Source organism: Oncorhynchus mykiss, chromosome 8 (genome assembly GCF_013265735.2).
Source record: "Oncorhynchus mykiss isolate Arlee chromosome 8, USDA_OmykA_1.1, whole genome shotgun sequence".
Lineage (NCBI taxonomy): Eukaryota > Metazoa > Chordata > Actinopteri > Salmoniformes > Salmonidae > Oncorhynchus > Oncorhynchus mykiss.
In genome coordinates this window covers 46420454-46439539 of record NC_048572.1, presented here as the reverse complement: position 1 = coordinate 46439539, position 19086 = coordinate 46420454, and the positions used below count along the sequence as shown (strand labels likewise).

Below are 19086 nucleotides of genomic sequence, written 5' to 3'. Positions count from 1 at the left end.
AACGTGCCTTAGGCATGCTGCAAGGAGACATGAGGACTGCAGATGTGGCCAGGGCAATAAATTGCAAAGTCCGTACTGTGAGACGCCTAAGACAGCGCTACAGGGAGACAGAACGGACAGCTGATCGTCCTTGCAGTGGCAGACCACGTGTAACAACACCTGCACATGTTCGGTACATCTGAACATCACACCTGTGGGACAGGTACAGGATGGCAACAACTGCCCAAGTTACACCAGGAACGCACAATCCCTCCATCAGTGCTCAGACTGTCCGCAATAGGCTGAGAGAGGCTGTACTGAGGGCTTGTAGGCCTGTTGTAAGGCAGGTCCTCACCAGACATCACCGGCAACAACGTCGCTTATGGGCACAAACCCACCCTCGCTGGACCAGACAGGACTGGCAAAAAGTGCTCTTCACTGTCGAGTTGTGGTTTTGTCTCACTAGGGGTGATGGTCGGATTCAAGTTTTTCGTCGGAGGAATGAGCTGTACTTTGGAGCAGGATCGATTTGGAGGTGGCGAGTCAGTCATGGTCTGTGGCGGTGTGACACAGCATCATCGGACTGAGCTTGTCATTGCAGGCAATCTCAACGCTGTGCATTACAGGGAAGACATCCTCCTCCCTCAAGTGGCACCCTTCCTGCAGGCTCATCCTGACATGACCCTCCAGCATGACAATGCCACCAGCCATACTGCTCGTTCTGTGCGCGATTTCCAGCAAGACAGGAATGTCAGTGTTCTGCCATGGCCAGCGAAGAGCCCGGATCTCAATCCCATTGCGCACGTCTGGGACCTGTTGGATCGGAGGGTGAAGGCTAGGGCCATTCCCCCCAGAAATGTCTGGGAACTTGCAGGTGCCTTGGTGGAAGAATGGGGTAACATCTCACAGCAAGAACTGGCAAATCTGGTGCAGTCCATGAGGAGGAGATGCACTGCAGTACTTAATGCAGCTGGTGGCCACACCAGATACTGACTGTTACTTTTGATTTTGACCACCCCTTTGTTCAGGGACACATTATTCCATTTCTGTTAGTCACATGTCTGTGGAACTATTTCAGTTTATGTCTCAGTTGTTGAATCTTGTTATGTTCATACACATATTTACACATGTTAAGTTTGCTGAAAATAAACGCAGTTGACAGAGAGAGGACATTTCTTTTTTTGCTTAGTGTATATAAACTAAAAGTCAATTCACTCAAGATTTGCACAAATCTTTGAGTGTATCTCTAGTTATGGTACACAAGGCTTCTCAATACCCACAAATCAAAACAACCGTTGTCAACCAACGGTAATGCATTAGGTTATATTCAAAATTTCAGGGTGTCTACTAGAGGAAAAAGAAACTGCAAACTTGTTAAGTAAAAGTAAAACTCTGCATTTATTCTTCAATGAGCACAGAAAAGTTTAGTTTATTGAAAGGCTAAAAAAAAACAAAAGCAAGACAAACTGTTTTCAAGTAGGCTAAGTGATAATTTATGCATTATTCTTCAATGAGCACAGTAAAAACTATTTTGTTACAAAATAAATAAAGCAAGCAGAAGGGCCTTAACCGAAGTTGGACGACAAGTAAACTTGCACACACGGTACAGAATCTGTGAATAAGCCAATTGCAGATTAGGCCTAAACTTTCTGCATGGCCTGTGAATAGTTAACGTACACAAATTGTCAGACTGCAACTGCGAACATATTAGCATAATACTAAAACAAGATGTTTGCTTTATTCATACTTGGCTGAAAGCATTTTATTCAATTCGCACAAGGATGCAAACATGCACTACAATGAATTACCCCCAATCCCTTCGCTAGTCTGAGTATCTGTCTAACATTCCACTCACTCCTTGTACTCCGTGTCATGTGCCAAAGACAAACTACACAGAGTGGAATGTAATAGCTGAACAGAGACCAGCAACAAGGCTATCCCTTCCCAGCAATTATTAAAAGAAATCAAAGCATGTTATCAAGGAGGAATGTTTCTTCCTGACTATGGTGTTTATGCAACAAAGACTTGATGTGACTGTGAATCATGCTGAACCATCCTGATCCTGACACACGACAGAAAACACACCAAACCATGTACTCTTATGATGTACTACAAGGAGGTGGGACACTGAAACCAGTTCCTGTGGATATAGTATACCATCACTAATAAATCCTGCTCAGCCTACAGTGCATTCGGAAAGTATTTTCCACATTTTGTTATGATACAGCCTTATTCTAAAATGCATTAAATGTTTTTTTTTCCCGCTCATCAATATACACACAATAATGACAATGCAAACACAGGTCTCAAGAAATGTTTGCAAATTTATACAAAATAAAAAACTGAAATATCACATTTACATAAGTATTCAGAACTTTTACTCAGTACTTTGTTGAATCACCTTTTGGCAGCGATTACAGCCTCGACTCTTCTGGAGTATGACTATACAAGCTTCTTCCATTTTTCATTGCAGATCAGGTTGGATAGGGAGCGTCGCTGCACAGCTATATTTAGATCTCTCCAGAGATATTCGATTGAGTTCAAGTCCGGGCCACTCAAGGACATTAAGACTTGTCCCGGAAGCCACTCCTGCGTTGTCTTGGCTGTCTGCTTACGGTCATTGTATAGTTAGGTGAACCTTTGCCCCAGTCCGAGGTCCTGGGTGCTCTGGAGCAGGTTTTCATTAATGATCTCTCTGTAGTTTGCTCTGTTCCACTTTCCCTAGATCCTGACTAGTCTCCCAGTCCCTGCTGCTGAAAATCATCCCCACAACATGATACTGCCACCACCATGCTTCACCTTAGGGATAATGCCAGGTCTCCTCCAGAAGTGACGTTTGGCATTGATGCCAAAGAGTTCAATCTTGGTTTCATCAAACCAGAGAATCTTGTTCGGCAAACTCCAAGCGGGCTGTCATGTGCCTTTTACTGAGGAGTGAATTCTGTCTAGCTACGCTACCATAAAGGCCTGATTGTTGGAGTGCTGCAGAGATGGTTGTCCTTCTAGAAGTTTGTCCTTCTAGAAGTTTCTCCCAATCTCCACAGAGGAACTCAAGAGCCCTGTCGGAGTGACCATCGGGTTCTTGGTCACCTCCCTGACCAAGGAAGGGCATTCTCCCCAGATTGCGCAGTTTGGCCGGGCAGCCAGCTCTTGGAAGTCTTGGTGGTTCCAAACTTCTTCCATTTAAGAATGATGAAGGCCACTGTGTTCTTAGGGACCTCCAATGCTGGAGACATTTTTTGGTATCCTTCCCCAGACCTGTGCCTCGACACAATCTCTACGGACAATTCCTTCGACCTCATGGCTTGGTTTTTGATCTGACATGCACTGTCAACTGTGGGACTTTATATAGACAGGTGTGTGCCTTTCCAAAATACATCCAATCAATTTAATTTACCACAGGTGGACTCCAATGAAGTTGTAGAAACATCCCAAGGATGATCAATGGAAACAAAATGCACCTGAGCTCAATTTCAAGTCTTATAGCAAAGGGTCTGAATACTTAAGTAAATAAGGTCTGTTTTTATTTATATAAATTTGCAAACATTTCTAAAAACCTATTTTCGCTTTGTTATTATGGGGTATTATGTGGAGATTGTTGGAAAAAAATATTGAATACATTTTAGAATAAGGCTGCAGCGTAACAAAATATGGAAAAAGTCAAAGAGCCTGAATACTTTCCGTATGCACTGTATTAGTGCATGAAATGGTGTTGAAAGATGAACAATAAAGGGGAAGTTCAGTATTGTACAACTTAATGTAAGATAGTTGCTCATGAAAGTAGTTGATGGACCAGTACAAAATGTAAACAGCAACTACAAACTTCAGCCATCGTTATCTAAAAATCTAAATGGGAGTGGTTACATGCGGTTCCCGGGGGGAAATTTTTTCAAATCACCTTAAAGTAATATCAAATGATTAAGCTATTTGGCAATTCAATTTTTAACGGGTGCAACTTGCCCCATTACTCCCATTGATTTTTAGCTGGCTGTGGCAAAAGTTAGCTCAAGTTTGTGGTAGCTGTTAAAAAATATATATATATAAATGAACCATGGATTACAGTTTCTCCTGGCCCATAGACTACTTCAGGGGAAGAACCATTAAACGTAAAGAAATATTAAGGAAAACATTAAGAAACCATCTAACATTAAGGTGCAAAATATGAACTTCCGTTTTAAAACAGTGAATCATTTTGTAATTCTGATATTAAAAGATGAGCGCCCAACATAAGCAGTATTGAGACCAAAGATGATCAGTTATGCTTTTCCCTAGATGACCACTACTGTACAACAAAATAAAAACAAACTAACTTTTTACGTAATATAGACATTAAGTCAGTAGTACGCTGCTTAAAAATGATTAATGGCAAACTCACTTCTAGCTAGCTAGATAAAAAGAAGCAGCTGTTATTTACTGCAGATAGTGGTGTGAACTGTAACTGCAGCTTCAAAAACCTAGCTATGGTTTATCTAACGCCATAAGTATGGTGTATCAAAAATAATAAACATGAAATAATATGCTAATGATAGCATGCTAAGTGTCAATACTTCTGTACTGCAGAGCCCAAAGTATTTCACTCATTCAATAACTATTGGAATAACTGTTACTAACCAACTTCACCACGTAAAATACGTACGACATATATGTTTGGAAATTGAACTAGCTTTAGCCTTTATAGCTATATTATATAAAATACAAGTAATGAAATTAAAAGTCAATGCTCATGCAACGTGCCTAGTTGGTGTTGGTCTAGGCCTACCTATACAATCACCAAGGTTTGTGTTCATGGATGGTTCAGACTTATGATTACAGTAAAGGTACATGTTGCGGTGCAGTCACCGAAAAGTGTCTGCAGGAGTATCTTTTTCGGAGGAGGGTGAGTCAGTGTTCAGTGACGTGTATCAATTAGGTACAGCTGTATGTGTATTCAACAGAAAACATACCTCTGAGAATTCTCTCCTCGTGACAGCGTAGAAAGTCCCAGATGCGTACGGTTCCGTCATCAGAGCAAGTGGCAAATTTATTATCCGTAGGTGAGAAACTGAAGACAGAGTGAGGCAGGAAGAGAATCAACAATGCAGGAAGACACAGTTGGGCTCCCAGGGTTTACAACAGGGTCAAATCCTAGTACAACTTAGTACCGTACAACCACTTAGGGGGGCATCTCCTGGGCACAACAGCAACCTCTCCCATCAAGCTGTGCAGTGGCATTTAACAAAATTCACAAAACTTGGCCGGACCAGTAATGGAAACTCAAGACAAATACTATTTCATTCAACAGTCTTTCCCCACAACTAACACGTTGAGTCAATAACACTAGAACGTATCTATCCAAAATGAAACACATACACTATATATACACAAACGTATGTGGACACCCCTTCAAAAGAGTGGATTTGGCTATTTCAGCCACTGCCGTGGCTGACCGGTATATAAAATCGAGCACACAGCCATGCAATTTCCAGACAAACATTGGCAGTAGATTGGCCTTAATGAAGAGCTCAGTGACTTAACGTGGCACCGTCATAAGATGCCACCTTTCCAACAAGTCAGTTCATCATATTTCTGCCCTACTAGAGCTGTCCCGGTCAACTGTAAGTGCTGTTATTGTGAAGTGGAAACGTCTAGGAGCAACAACGGATCAGCCGCGAAGTGGTAGACCACACAAGCTCACAGAACAGGATTGCCAAGCGCTGAAGCGCGTAAAAATCTTCTGTCCTCGGTTGCAACACTCACTACCGACTTCCAAACGGCCTCTGGAACCAACGTCTGCACAAGAACTGCTCGACGGAAACTTAATGAAATGGGTTTCCATGGAAGAGCAGCCGCACACAAGCCTAAGAGCACCATGCGCAATGCCAAGCGTCAGCTGGAGAGGTGTAAAGCTTGCCGCTAATGGACTCTGGAGCAGTGGAAACGCCTTCTCTGGAGTGATAATCATGCTTCACCATCTGGCAGTCCGGACGAACGAATCTGGGTTTGGCAGATGCCAGGAGAACGCTACCTTCTCCAATGCATAGTGACAACTGTAAAGTTTGGTGGAGGAAGAATAATGGTCTGGGGCTGTTTTTCATGGTTCAGGTTAGGCCCCTTAGTTCCAGTGAAGGGAAATCTTAAAGCTACAGCATACAATGACATTCTAGACAATTCTGTTCTTCCAACTTTGTGGCAACAGCTTGGGGGAAGGCCCTTTCCCGCTTCAGCATGACAATGCCCTCGTGCACAAAGCAAGGTCCATACAGAAATGGTTTGTTGAGATCGGTGTGGAAGAACTTGACTGGCCTGCACAGAGCCCTGACCTCAACCCCATTGAACACCTTTGGGATGAACTGGAATGCCGACAGAGCCAGGCCTAATTGCCCAACATCAGTGTCCAACCTCACTAATGCTCTTGTGGCTGAATGGATGTATGTCCCCGCAGCAATGTTCCAACATCTCGTGGAAAGCCTTCCCAGAAGAGTGGAGGCTGTTATAGCAGCAAAGGGGGAACTCCATATTAATGCTGGATTTTGGAATGAGATGTTCGATGAGCAGGTGTCCACATACATATGTATAACAATAAAAATTAAAAAACACAATCCGGTCTAAACTGTAACCCAAAAGCAAGCTTCACACTAGACATAAACCCAAGTTCAATTAATCTTTCTCAGTTTACACAAGCATTACCATCTATACTCCACCACAAATTACCAATACCTACAATAAGTGCATTTGTCTTGGCCTTACACTAAAGCAACAGTAAGCAAGCCAGCTAAAAATCGAAGTTCTGTTGAAATTCAAAATGAAATCTAAACATGCCCTTCTTATCAACATGCACAATATCTGCAAGTGATTCATGATCTTCAACAACTCTTAGTCAGTCCCATTGCGGTCCTACCCACCTCAATTCCTATTCCCTTCAGTGGAATAATGCGCATTAACTAATCAGATTTGTGCACACAAACAAGTAGAAGCTAGGGGAAAATGTAACTCGGATGTCTAGTGTGAGATTATAGAGCAGTAGTATTTGACCAACTGAACTTCTGTAGAGATATGTCCCAGGTGGTCTGTTTTGTGGATCAAGAATTATACACTTTACAAAATGATGGAAATGATAAGCAGTGGCACCATATTATTTCCAGATTTGCTTAGGCCTAGGTCTGAAAACAGACAAACTGATTTATTTTTACAGCGTCATGAGGTAGTGCATTCCTGTTAGTCAATCAGATAATATGGCTCCATCTGTAGTTGGAGCAACAGTTGTAACATGGTGATGAACTAACATACTAGAGCCCCCCTGACCACCCAGCCTATAGGCCCGAACTTGACTCATACCAACAGCAAAGACAGCCTACACCTGACATAACAGACACCTGAGGAACTTCTTGACTAGTTCCCTAATTGCAATCTTCAGTTTGAGCATAGCCATCAATGCTTGTATGATGGCAGTGCCCTTATCCTCCTGTTACAATTTTCTCAGGGCTACGGCCACAGCCCTGAGACACTTTATTTTCAATTGGTCCTGGAGATTCAATGCACGTTAAAAACATTAACAACAAGACAGTAAAAGTGTCTCACAAACATTAACAGTCAAAGAAAATAAGTTGTGGCATTGAGAAATGATGTATTCAAAAGGTGAAGCTTTAAGTTGTTTTAGGTCAGAGATAAACCCAGCATAAAACCCTATTCATGATCTTTATTGAATATTTTCGTAAAGCTCCATGAAGGCAACCACCACCAAAGGTAGAAATATACACAATGGCAACCTTTTATTCAATAAATCCCTCTAACTCCACCGCCCCATTCAATGTAGATATTAGAGCTGCAATATGTAACTTTTTGGCTGACCCAACCAAATGCACATAGAAAAGTGTGTCATAGATCAATCACTCATTGAAAGCAAGTCTAAGAAGCGGTAGATTTGTTCTATGTGCACTATTTCTATACTTCCCGTTCTTAAGTTTCGTTTTTGCATCTTTTACTTTCGGTTCTGTACACAAGCTTCAAACAGCTGAAAATACAATATTTCACAGCGGTTTAGATGGTACAATGATTCTCTACACTATACTTGCTTGTTTTGTCACAACCTGACAATTAGGCGAACTGTTCGAATTTTAGCAACGAAAGAGCGATTTCGGCATAGTGCATTTTTTACTTTGAATATAGCAGGGTTATTGGAGTGGTGGGAAGGTGGGTGGTCGAAGCAACCGTGTGGGTAGCATAGGAATTATAAGTGAAGGGTGATAGCCAACTGCTCTAACCCCAGAGGAAATTTGGTTGCGTGTTCAACAGAAATAAAGTCTTTATTCAAGAAGCTATGGGGTCACTTGTGGATGTGGGTTTTGTTACTGGGATAAATTAAATGGGAGACAACATGGGAGTGGCAATATTGGTGGATTCAAAAGGTGGGAATTGTAGATATGCATTTGCCTACATCGCAAAAAACTTCAAACCAACCATGGGACTGTGGTAAAGTGTGTGCATGGAGAGACCCTATGTGTGTCCATAAGAGGGATAATACTGTCCCCTTGTGGAAGTGCGCCACATTCAAAACTCCCTATGCAGCAACGTCAAGTGCAACCTCTCCACTTTATTCGGTATTAGTCTGTCCCCCTGGGCTCATCTATGTAAACCAGTAGTCTTTTAACGTGCGCCAATACCTTTTGAATATAGATATAGATCAACACTTTATTTAACAACACCGTGAAAATCAACCTTTTCTGTACATAGTAGTTATGTATAGAAAAAATCAAGATACACAACTCATCATGAGCCACAGGCAATGATGATGGCAATAAGAAAAGATCAGTGCAGTGTTGCGACAGCACAGACGTACATTTATCAATCATTTTCAGGGGAAACAGCAATAACAACAGTAATAGGCTGGGGTTAACTACAGAAAATGGTAGATTGTGTATAGACCTGGCCTCTCTAATCGCCTCCTTGTGAGCCTGGAACATCTTGACGTTGTTCATGTTGGACTGCCAGTACTTGACATAGCCGCCGTGGTCAGCCGTCAGCATCCACATGTCGTTGTGAGACCAGGTCATGGCCCGCACAGGGCTGTCATGGGCCTGAGGGGAGTAGAGAGAGACGTAGTCAGAGAGAGCACTAGGACCAAAAACACAGGGCTGGAGACACATTTCTAGAAGACAGTGGATATACAGCTGACATTTCTCCCATGCCTAACCTTAAACTTTTTTTTAAGAAAGTGTATTCAGCCGGCGGAGCCAAAGGTTAAGTTAATTGTAAAGTGTTATAGGAGGGAGGATTCAATGTTCACCTGTAAGATGGTCTCAAAGTTGAAGGTGAGTCCGTTCCACAAGGTGAACTCCCCACTGGAGGCTCCTGTGACAAGACGCCTCCCCTCAGGAGTCCACTATGAACGAGGGAGAGTGATGGAGGAGACATGGAGAAAGGGAGGAATAGTTTGATCAATTAAACGGGTAATGAAGAAGGGAACAAAAAATAGGCAAGAAAAGGAAGAGAGTGAGACTGAACTTAGCAATCACATTCTGAAGTGCCCATTTATATTCTGCAGAAAACTAATTTCCTGGTGGGCCAAGTGTGTGGCTTTTGGCCTATCCCTTGTACTTGATTGATCAGTGCAAGAGCTATGTTTCCATAAACTTATCCAATGATTTTTGTCGACATTTAAAAAGTTTGCATAGAAAATGGATGCAACAAATGGCTGCTACGTTGCATTTCCATTGAACTGTTGTGTCGATAAAAACAGCTGGACGTAATGACAAAAAAAGTCAGCTAAAACCTTGTGTCGAATAAAAATGTAGTGGTTGAAGTGTTTCCAAAATTGCGCATTAGTGACTGCCCTCCCACCTAACTGTTTCATGTCTCAGGTAGCCCACAAAAGTCAGCATGGATACAATGCAAGAATTGACTAATATTTGCCATATTCTAATAATTCTCATGTGCCAACATATCGCCACGGTCCGTGCCATGGTGTAACTTGCCCTCCCCGGGGCACAACTGAGACAGAGGACAAGTACATTACAGTGTATAGTTTGAGAAACAGACGCCTCACAAGTCCTCAACTAGCAGCTTCATTAAATAGTATCCGCAAAACACCAGGATCAATGTCAACAGTGAAGAGGCGACTCCGGCAGAGTTTCTCTGTCCAGTGTCTGTGTTCTTTTGCCCATCTTTTTCTTTTCTTTTTATTGGCCAGTCTGAGATACGCCTCTTCACTGTTGACGTTCAGACTGGTGTTTTGCGGGTACTATTTAATGAAGCTGCCAGTTGACTTGTGAGGAGTCTGTCCAGTTTTAGAAACATTCTAATGTACTTGTCCTCTTGCTCAGTTGTGCACCGGGGCCTCCCACTCCACTTTCTATTCTGGTTAGAGACCGTTTGTGCTGTTCTGTGAAGGGAGTAGTACACAGCGTTGTACAAGATCTTCAGTTTCTTGGCAATTTCTCGAATGGAATAGCCTTCCATTCGTAGAACAAAAATAGACTGACGAGTTTCAGGCCATTTTGAGCCTGTAATCGAACCCACAAATTCTGATGCTCCGGATACTCAACTAGTCTAAATAAGGACAGTTTTATTGCTTCTTTAATCAGAACAAGTTTTCAGCTGTGCTAACACATTTGCAAAAGGGTTTTCTAATGATCAATTAGCCTTTCAAAATTATAAACTTGGATAAGCTAAAACAACGTGCCTTTGGAACACAGGAGTGATGGTTACTGATAATGGGCCTCTGTACGCCTATGTCGATATTTCATTAAAACAACTGCAGTTTCCAGCTACAATAATAATTTACAACATTAACAATGTCCACATTGTATTTCTGAGCAAATTAATGTTATTTAAATGGAAAAATGTTGCTTTTCTTTCAAAAACAAGGACATTTCTAAGTGAACCCCAACTTTGAACGGTGGTGTATGTTTTAGCACGATGTTCCAAATGCTTGTATCGCAAGAATCAAGGTATTTTTCTTAGTGTCTCTCTTTTTGGTCTCGTTTCCTTCGCTCCATCTGTGCTGTGTGCACCTTCCCCCTCGCACAGACACCAAGCCCCTCCCCCTGCCACTCACAAAAAAAGGGACGAAAGATCACTTCTTTCTCTCTGACAACAAGCCGTTTCAACTCGCTATTTGCATTTAAGGTATGTCCCAACATGTAATAAGAGGAGAACTTAACCTTTGTAACAATACCCTTAAACATAAAGGATTAGCTGGCTACTCACAAGCGGAAAGGCACACACCTGTCTATGTAAGATCCCACAGTTGACAGTGAATGTCAGAGCAAAAACCAGGCCAAGAGGAGGTCGGAGGAATTGTCCATAGCGCTCCGAGACAGGATTGTGTCGAGGCACAGTTCTGGGGAAGGGTATCAAAAAATGTCTGCAGCATTGAAGTCTCCTAAAGAACAAAGTGGCCTCAATCATTCAATCATTCTTAAATGGTTTCTCTGTGGAGATGGGAGAACCTTCCAGAAGGACCACCATCTCTGCAGCACTCCACCAATCAGGCCTTTATGGGAGAGTGGCCAGACAGAAGCCACTCCTCATTGAAAGGCACATGACAGCCTGCTTAGAGTTTGCCAAAAGGCCACAGAAGGACTCTCAGACCATGAAAAACAAGATTCTCTGTTCTGATGAAACCAAGATTGAACTCTTTGGTCTGAATGCCAAGTGTCGCGCCTGGAAGAAACCTAGCACCATCGCTACGGTGAAGCATGGTGGTGGCAGCATCACGCTGTGGGGATTCTTTTAATTGTCAGGGACTGGGAGACTAGTCAAGATCGAGGAAAAGATGAACGGAGTGAAAACCTGCTCAGGACTTCAGACTGGAGTGAAGGTTGACCTTCCAACAGGAAAATGACCCTACACAGGAGTGGCTTCGGCACAAGTCTTTGAATGTTCTTGAGTGGCCCAGCCAGAGCATGAACCCGATCGAACATCTCTGGAGAGACCTGAAAATAGCTGTGCAGAGACACTTCCCATCCAACTGGACAAAGCTTGAGAGGATCTGCAGAGAAGAGTTGGGAGAATCTCCCCAAATACAAGTGTGACAAGCTCTTAGCGTCATACCCAAGAAGATTCGAGGCTATAGTCATTGCCAAAGGTGCTTCAACACAGTACTGAGTAAAGAGTCTGAATACTTATGTAAACATGATATCCTTTTTTTTTTCTTCTAAAAACCTGTTCTTGCTTAGTCATTATGGGTATTGTGTGTAGATTGATGAAAAAATATATACATTTATCAATTTTAGAAAAGGATGTGACGTAACAAAATGTGGAAAAAGGCAAGGGAACTGAATACTTTCCGAATGCACTGTATATCATGAATTGCCCATTAGTTTAAATAATAATAATAATAATAATAATAATAATAATAATGTAATAAAAGCTTTTTAGGCCTTATAGCCCAGCCCTAATTCAGAGGTGAAACTTGCATCCAGCCAACCAGAAAAGCAAGGCGAAGATATTCAGGCATTCTTGAAAGTCAGAAAAATCCTTCTCCAGCAAATAAAATTAGATTTAGCAAGCAGTAGGCATTTAATTTAAAATGTGGACTGGAGCTATATAGATACGCGTACCTTCAAATACCTTCAAAACTATTCGGCAATTATTTTTATTTTTTTAAACACAGTTTCCATCATTTGTCGCAGTAAAAAAAGTTAAGCAAAATAAAATCCATCCGCTGATCAGAAGAACTTTGTCCATCTTAGGAACATTTCTGCTATAGCCGCCTTTTCCATTACACATGTCACAATGTTTTTTGCGTCATTGCTGTCTATGGAAACCTGCCTAATGATTAGTTAGGAACTCCCTTCACCTGGTTGTCTCGGTCTTAATTGGACATAAAATGAACAGAAACAACCCTTGTAATATGGGCTTCACATGGTCTCAGAAAAATACAAGTAGTCTGCCCTGAACAAGTGCGGAAAGTGTGAGGGAAAAGAAACTTACCCTTATGACAAAGACAGGGCACTTCACTTTGTTCGTGGAAGTTCGGACAAACTTTGTGGTAACTGCATTCATGGGGTTACTCAAGATGCCCACAGGAGGAACCAGCTACAAGAGCCAGAGGAATAAAGGGAGATGACTGAGAAAAATACACACATTTCAGCATATTGTCTACAAATGGGTACAACATTTATCAGATCTAGCCAGGAACAAGGACTTGCTAACACCCTGACACAGATTCATTGATAGCATATTTTCTTCTTAGATTACAGACACCAGAAGGTCAAAATCACAGTTTTAACTGTAAATCATATAAGCCTAGTATCTGTCCACACTTACATCATTGTAGCATCCTGCATCTGGTTGGATGGCACGGAAATCTCTGTGGTCTCGCTGCCACAAACGATTCTGCAGTCAAGAAAAAAAGAGAGCATTTAAGGAACCATGAAAAAAAATGGACAAAGGTCTTCGCATTTAAACACATTTTAGCCAAATACATACAGTTCAATCGGAAAGTATTCAGTCCCCTTTACTTCTTTCACATTTTGTTATGTTATAGCCTTATTCTACAATGGATTAAATAAAACATTTTCCTCAATCTACACACAACACACCATAATGACAAAGCTAAAAACAGGTTTAGACATTTTTGCAAATGCATTAAAAATAGCAAAAATACTTTACATAAGTATTCAGACCATTTGCTATAAGACTCAAAATTGAGCTCAGGTGCATCCTGTTTCCATTGATCGTCCTTGAGATGTTTCTACAACTTGGAGTCCACCTGTGGTCAATTCAATTGATTGGACATGATTTGAGTGGTGCAAGCGGCTCCCAAGAGGCGCAGCAGTCTAAGGCACTGCATCTCAGTGCAAGAGGCTTCAGTACAATCCCTGGTTCGAATCCAGGCTGTATCGCATCTGGCCGTGATTGGGAGTCCCATAGGGCGACGCACAATTGGCTCAGCATCGTCCGGGTTTGGCCAGGGTAGGCCGTCATTGAAAATAAGACTTTGTTCCTATCTGACTTGCCTAGTTAAATAAAGGTTACATTTAAAACCGAGCCATGATGTCGAAGGTAGATCTCCGTGACATGATTGTGTCTAGGCACAGATCTGTGGAAGGAAAATGTCTGCAGCATTGATGGTCCCCAAGAACACAGGGGCATCTACCATTCTTAAAAATAAGAAGTTTGTAACCACCAAGACTCTTCCTAGAGCTGGCCGCCCAGCCAAACTGAGCAATCGGGTGAGAAGGGCCTTCGTCAGGGAGATGACCATGAACCGAATGGTCACTGACAGAGCTCCAGAGTTTATCTGTGGAGATGGGAGAACCTTCCATAAGGACAACCATCTCTGCAGCACTCCAAAAATCAGGCCTTTATGGGAAAGTGGCCAGACGGAAGCCCCTCAGTAGAAGGCATATGACAACCTGCTTGGAGTTTTCCAAAAGGCACCTATAGGACTCTCAGATCATGAGAAATAAGATTCTCTGGTCTGATGAGACCAAGATTGAACACTTTGGCCTGAATGCCAAGCGACACGTCTAGAGGAAACCTGGCACCATCCCTACGGTGAAGCATGGTGGTGGCAGCATCATGCTGTGGGGATGTTTTTCAGCGGCAGAGACTGGAAGACTAGTCAGGTTTGAGGGAAAGATGAACAAAGCAAAGTACAGAGAGATCCTTGTTGAAAACCTGCTTCCGAGCACTCAGGACAGACTGGGGCGAAGGTTCACCTTCCAACAGGACAGCGACCCTAAGCACACAGCCAAGACAACGCAGGAGTAGCTTCGGGACAAGTCTCAATGTCCTTGAGTGGCCAGGCCAGAACCCAGACTTGAACCCGATCGACCATTTCAGGAGACAGCTGTGCAGCAACGCTCCCCATCCAACCTGACAGAGCTTGAGGATCTGCAGCAAAGTGGGAGAAACTCCACAAATACAGGTGTGCCAAGCCTGTAGCGTCATAGCAAAGAAGACTCGAGGCTGTAATCGCTGCCAAAGGTGCATCAAAAAAGTACTGAGTAAAGGGCCTCTATACTTATGTAAATTATACTTTTTTTTATTATTATAAATTAGCTGATTTGATTTTTTACAAAAACAGTTTTTGCTTTGTCATTATGGGGTATTGTGTGTAGATTGGTTAGGGGGATTTTTTTTAAATCGATTTTAGAATAAGGCTGTAACGTAACAAAATGTGGAAAAGGGGAAGGGTTCTGAATACTTTCCAAATGCAATGTACATACGTGGGAGTGAGTGCTCAAGTACAGCTCTCCACGTTCATTGTCATGTCTGCGTGTGGATATTAGAAACTGGCCGTGTCTGAATACCCGTACTTGCATTCTAAATAGAAGTAATGTTGGGTATGGGCAAAAATTAAGCTTTTATAACATTTTGAAAATGTAGTATCCTTTAAATGCCAGGATGTCATACTCATTTAGGCTTTTCATATAGTAAAATTTGCTGCACACTATTGAGGAAGACAAACATCAATGAAGACAGTTGTCAGCTGGTCAGCGCATGCTCAGAGTACGCGTCCTGGTAATCCGCCTGGCCCTGTGGCCTTGTGAGTAAGACCTTTAAACAGGTCGACATTCACATTGGCTATGGACAGTGTGATCACTTAGTCCCCTGGAACAGGTGGTGCTCTCATGCATGGTTTCATGTTTGCCTCGAAGCGAGCATAGAAAGAATTCAGCTCGTCTGGTAGGGTTGCGTCACTGGGCAGCTTCTGGCTGGGTTTCCCTTTGTAATTTGTGATAGTTTGCCAGCCCTGCCACATCCAATGAGCCAAAGAGCGTCAGAGAAGTTGTAGTAGGATTCGATCGTTCATAATATTTGTCAAACATTACCAGCATTTAGCCTATATTTATGTAATTAAAATCTTAAAAAGGTTAGGCTACTTTTTCTGTCACCTCCCTCGTGTCAGCATCGGTTTGGACATGACACTGTAAGCCAATATCACCTACATATTACCTACTCTTTGACATGCAGGCTTTTTTTTTTATGTATGTTTAGGCCTACATGAAAAACAGATTTGAATATTATTCCAATGTTGGCCTTTGATCAGAATAAATTGTTTGATAGTGACTTGTGTATTTATTTTATTTCTTGGATGATTTTTATTTTACTTGTCTTGGAAAATAGGACAAGTGTTAATGTTGAGCCCTGAGCTGCTATCCAATGCAGCGCCATTACTCTGTGCACAAAGTCCAGTTTCTCTAGAAACACGCCTGTGCTTTGGTAGCTGGAAAAATGTTGTTCATTGAGTGGGTCACAAGAGAACTCAAAAGTTTGGTCACAAAATAACTGATGCTTCAGGTCACGTCCATTACCTCCAGGTGTCTAATGACCGAGGGGTTGTAGTCGATGGTCTTGCGGTTGACAGCCTTGCGCATGCGCTTGCCGTCGAAGGTGAGCTGCTGCATCGCCTGCTGCTGGGCGAAGTCGGGGCGCTTGTAGAAGAGCTGCCGTGGTGCCTGGTGCTGGAACCGTGGCATGTGGAAGAACCGTGGCGGGGAGCTGGTGTCCGTCGCCATGGTCAATCTGCTGCTCCTTTAAACCTGGAAAGAGATGGAAAATGGGGGCGGAGGTGAGAGGCAATTGATCGGTTGGTTGAAAAGTAATGTGTCATGAGTACAGAGAAAATGCTAAACAACACAATATTCTCACAAAACACTTGGACAGTGCTTCTTCAAAATATAGCGTACTAAATCAATTTTGAAAGGGCATCAAAGCCATCTCATCGGGTCTAACAGGTTTGTGCAGCCATTATTTAGGAGATTAATTATACTGTAACTACAGATGACAAATTCAGCTTCGGCCCATGTAACTGATTGGGCATGGAATTTGCAACATTCCTCTACCAAGAAGCTTTATCACCACCAACATCCACAATATACAATTCTCAGAACAGTCAACTTATAAGTAGACGCTGTTTAATTGCAGAGTTCTGTCTTTTCAAAAAACAAGACATGACACCTCCCCTGACTGGACAGGCACAGCTGAAACTGCGAACATATACCACAGGTGGGAAGTGATCACAGTTTTAGACAAATCTAGGATCAGCCGATCCAACCCCAAATTCGAACAACCTTAAAGTAGGCATATTTATTAGGGCCGGGATGATACCAATTAGTATCGTGGCAAGAAAACAAACAAAGCAGATATGAACTTATTTAGGAAATCAGCCCTAATGTTGGAAACAAACATTATGTTGTCATCCAGTCACATTTATTTAATTTTCCAAGCTATAGCACAATATTTCACATACAGCAGGTTCTTAAAGAATCAAAGAGTTTGGTGTGCTTCGTGTTTTCACCTTTGTCATGGAAAAAAACTATGTTGCGATACTGATACCTTCACAGGCCTACTATTCAGGTCAATAAAAACATCTGACCCTGGACTAGCAGTGACTGATGTAAATCAGTTCAGATGAGTTCTAGTTTGATGAGCTTGCAAATATGGGCAAGTCTAAATAAATGAGTGTCAAAAGGGATGTTGTTGCAACAGGTTTCCAGGTTTTTGTTGAACGTCTCTCATAACAAGAGGGATTGAAACAAACAAAAAAACATGGCTTCAGTCATACCATCTTGCAAGCATCAATTATAGGTTACATTTAAACGTTGTTCTGTCATACTATCGTAAACAAGCTTATTAATCTGTACATTGAACCTATGGTGAACCTAGGTGTACAGCAAGCCTGCCATGAACACAATTCAAACTAAGAATGCAACAGTCAGTCTACGCTACTTCACTGTGACATTCATGTATGCCGCATGTAAGCAGTACCTAAGTGAGCTTTGAGCACCCCACTTTCCACACAAACTCAATTTAGGTAAATTAGCCTATGTATAGGCCTACGAGAGCAACAACATTCAGTACTGTACACACATTTGCAGAAAACATCTCAATGACACCAAAGAAACCACTCCCGGCTGCCTTCTGCCTTTTATCCACAGCATAGGCATAAGGCTGGGTTTTACATAAAGGAAAATGACCAGAAACATCAAAACACAAACATATCCTACAACTAGAAGTGATACTAATATGTTTATGATCAGATTGGGACCACTTATAATAATTGGGCAATATTCCAACATGCTCTGGTCCCACACTGTAGCCAACTCCTTTATCAATGTCATACATGTTATGTCATACCTGTTTAGCATGAAACGTGTTTGGCATGACAATGAATGAACACAGTTGCTTAAAGAACAAACAAAATGTATCACAAGGCTAATCAAAGTGCATTTCATTACACTTTCACATGTAAATAACTAAATGAACAGACATTTTACATAATGTGGTAATAAAAACAGAACCCACTGGCAGTAATACCCTTTATCAAACGTTAAGCTCAGAAACGTCACAAAATGACTCGTATCAAACAGGCTAGTTGACAAAATTGTCTCATGTCATTCTTTTCAATACATCAACATTTTCCCAACATGTGTCCATATTAAAATCCACTTTATTTTGTGCATAAGGACACTCCATTATAACCAGGACACTAGTGAGGAAATATGCAGTGATTCGGTGTGCAATTGTTCCTTGTTGGATTTGTATATTTGACAACTTCCACGAAAGTCCAAAAGTAAGCGATACAGCGGTTTAATTGACAAACATAACTAACTACCTTGTGAGGGCAACAAATGCAACTATTCAAACAACTTTATTTGTACCCCTAGCCCGGGTCCAAAATATAGCATACTGCGGTGTCCAAAGCCAGCATGGTTGGGAGGAGGCTAGCTAGCTAACGTCAACTGGAATCTGCTTCTAGGCTAATTGATTAGCTAACTAAAATTACCCGAAAAGTTATCACGTCCAGAGTCAGAGATGTAGCTAACTACCAGTAGTTAACTAAGGTTGGTTAGCTATTGGTTACTAAGACAGCTAGCTAAATGTATAAGCTATCTGGCTACTGTTTCAGTTCCAAGAGTCTGAATTTCTTGCCGCGGTAACGTTATCTAGCTAGCAGCACACGAGGTTTCTATGCTAGTTAGCGAACCAGCTAATGCTAGCAAGCGCACAGTAGATCCTGGCAACCAGTGATCGGCTGATTAGCTAAATTAACGTGAAGTTACACTGGCTGGTTTGGTTGTTATCCAAGTTGTTGACCAACTGCAATAGTCAAGACCCCAATAATATTTTATTTGGGGGAAACTAAGCCTAAAGTTAGCCAACTAGTTAAATTGA

At 42.0% G+C, this 19086-nt stretch overlaps 1 protein-coding gene across 5 annotated transcripts in view; it reads right to left on the bottom strand.

Moving 5' to 3' along the window:
- wdr33 (WD repeat domain 33) overlaps nt 1-19086 on the bottom strand; it is a 42207-nt gene that overhangs the window by 22587 nt on the left and 534 nt on the right. For all 5 annotated transcript variants that reach the window (XM_021612648.2, XM_021612650.2, XM_021612651.2 and 2 more), the window contains exons 2-7: nt 16224-16451; nt 13228-13296; nt 12892-12996; nt 9242-9337; nt 8881-9032; nt 4923-5020 (exon numbers count right to left, since the gene is read on the bottom strand). In XM_021612648.2, coding sequence (XP_021468323.1) covers nt 4923-5020; nt 8881-9032; nt 9242-9337; nt 12892-12996; nt 13228-13296; nt 16224-16427 — 724 coding nt within the window. In that variant the 5' untranslated portion in view covers nt 16428-16451. The remainder of the gene's footprint in view (nt 1-4922; nt 5021-8880; nt 9033-9241; nt 9338-12891; nt 12997-13227; nt 13297-16223; nt 16452-19086) is intronic.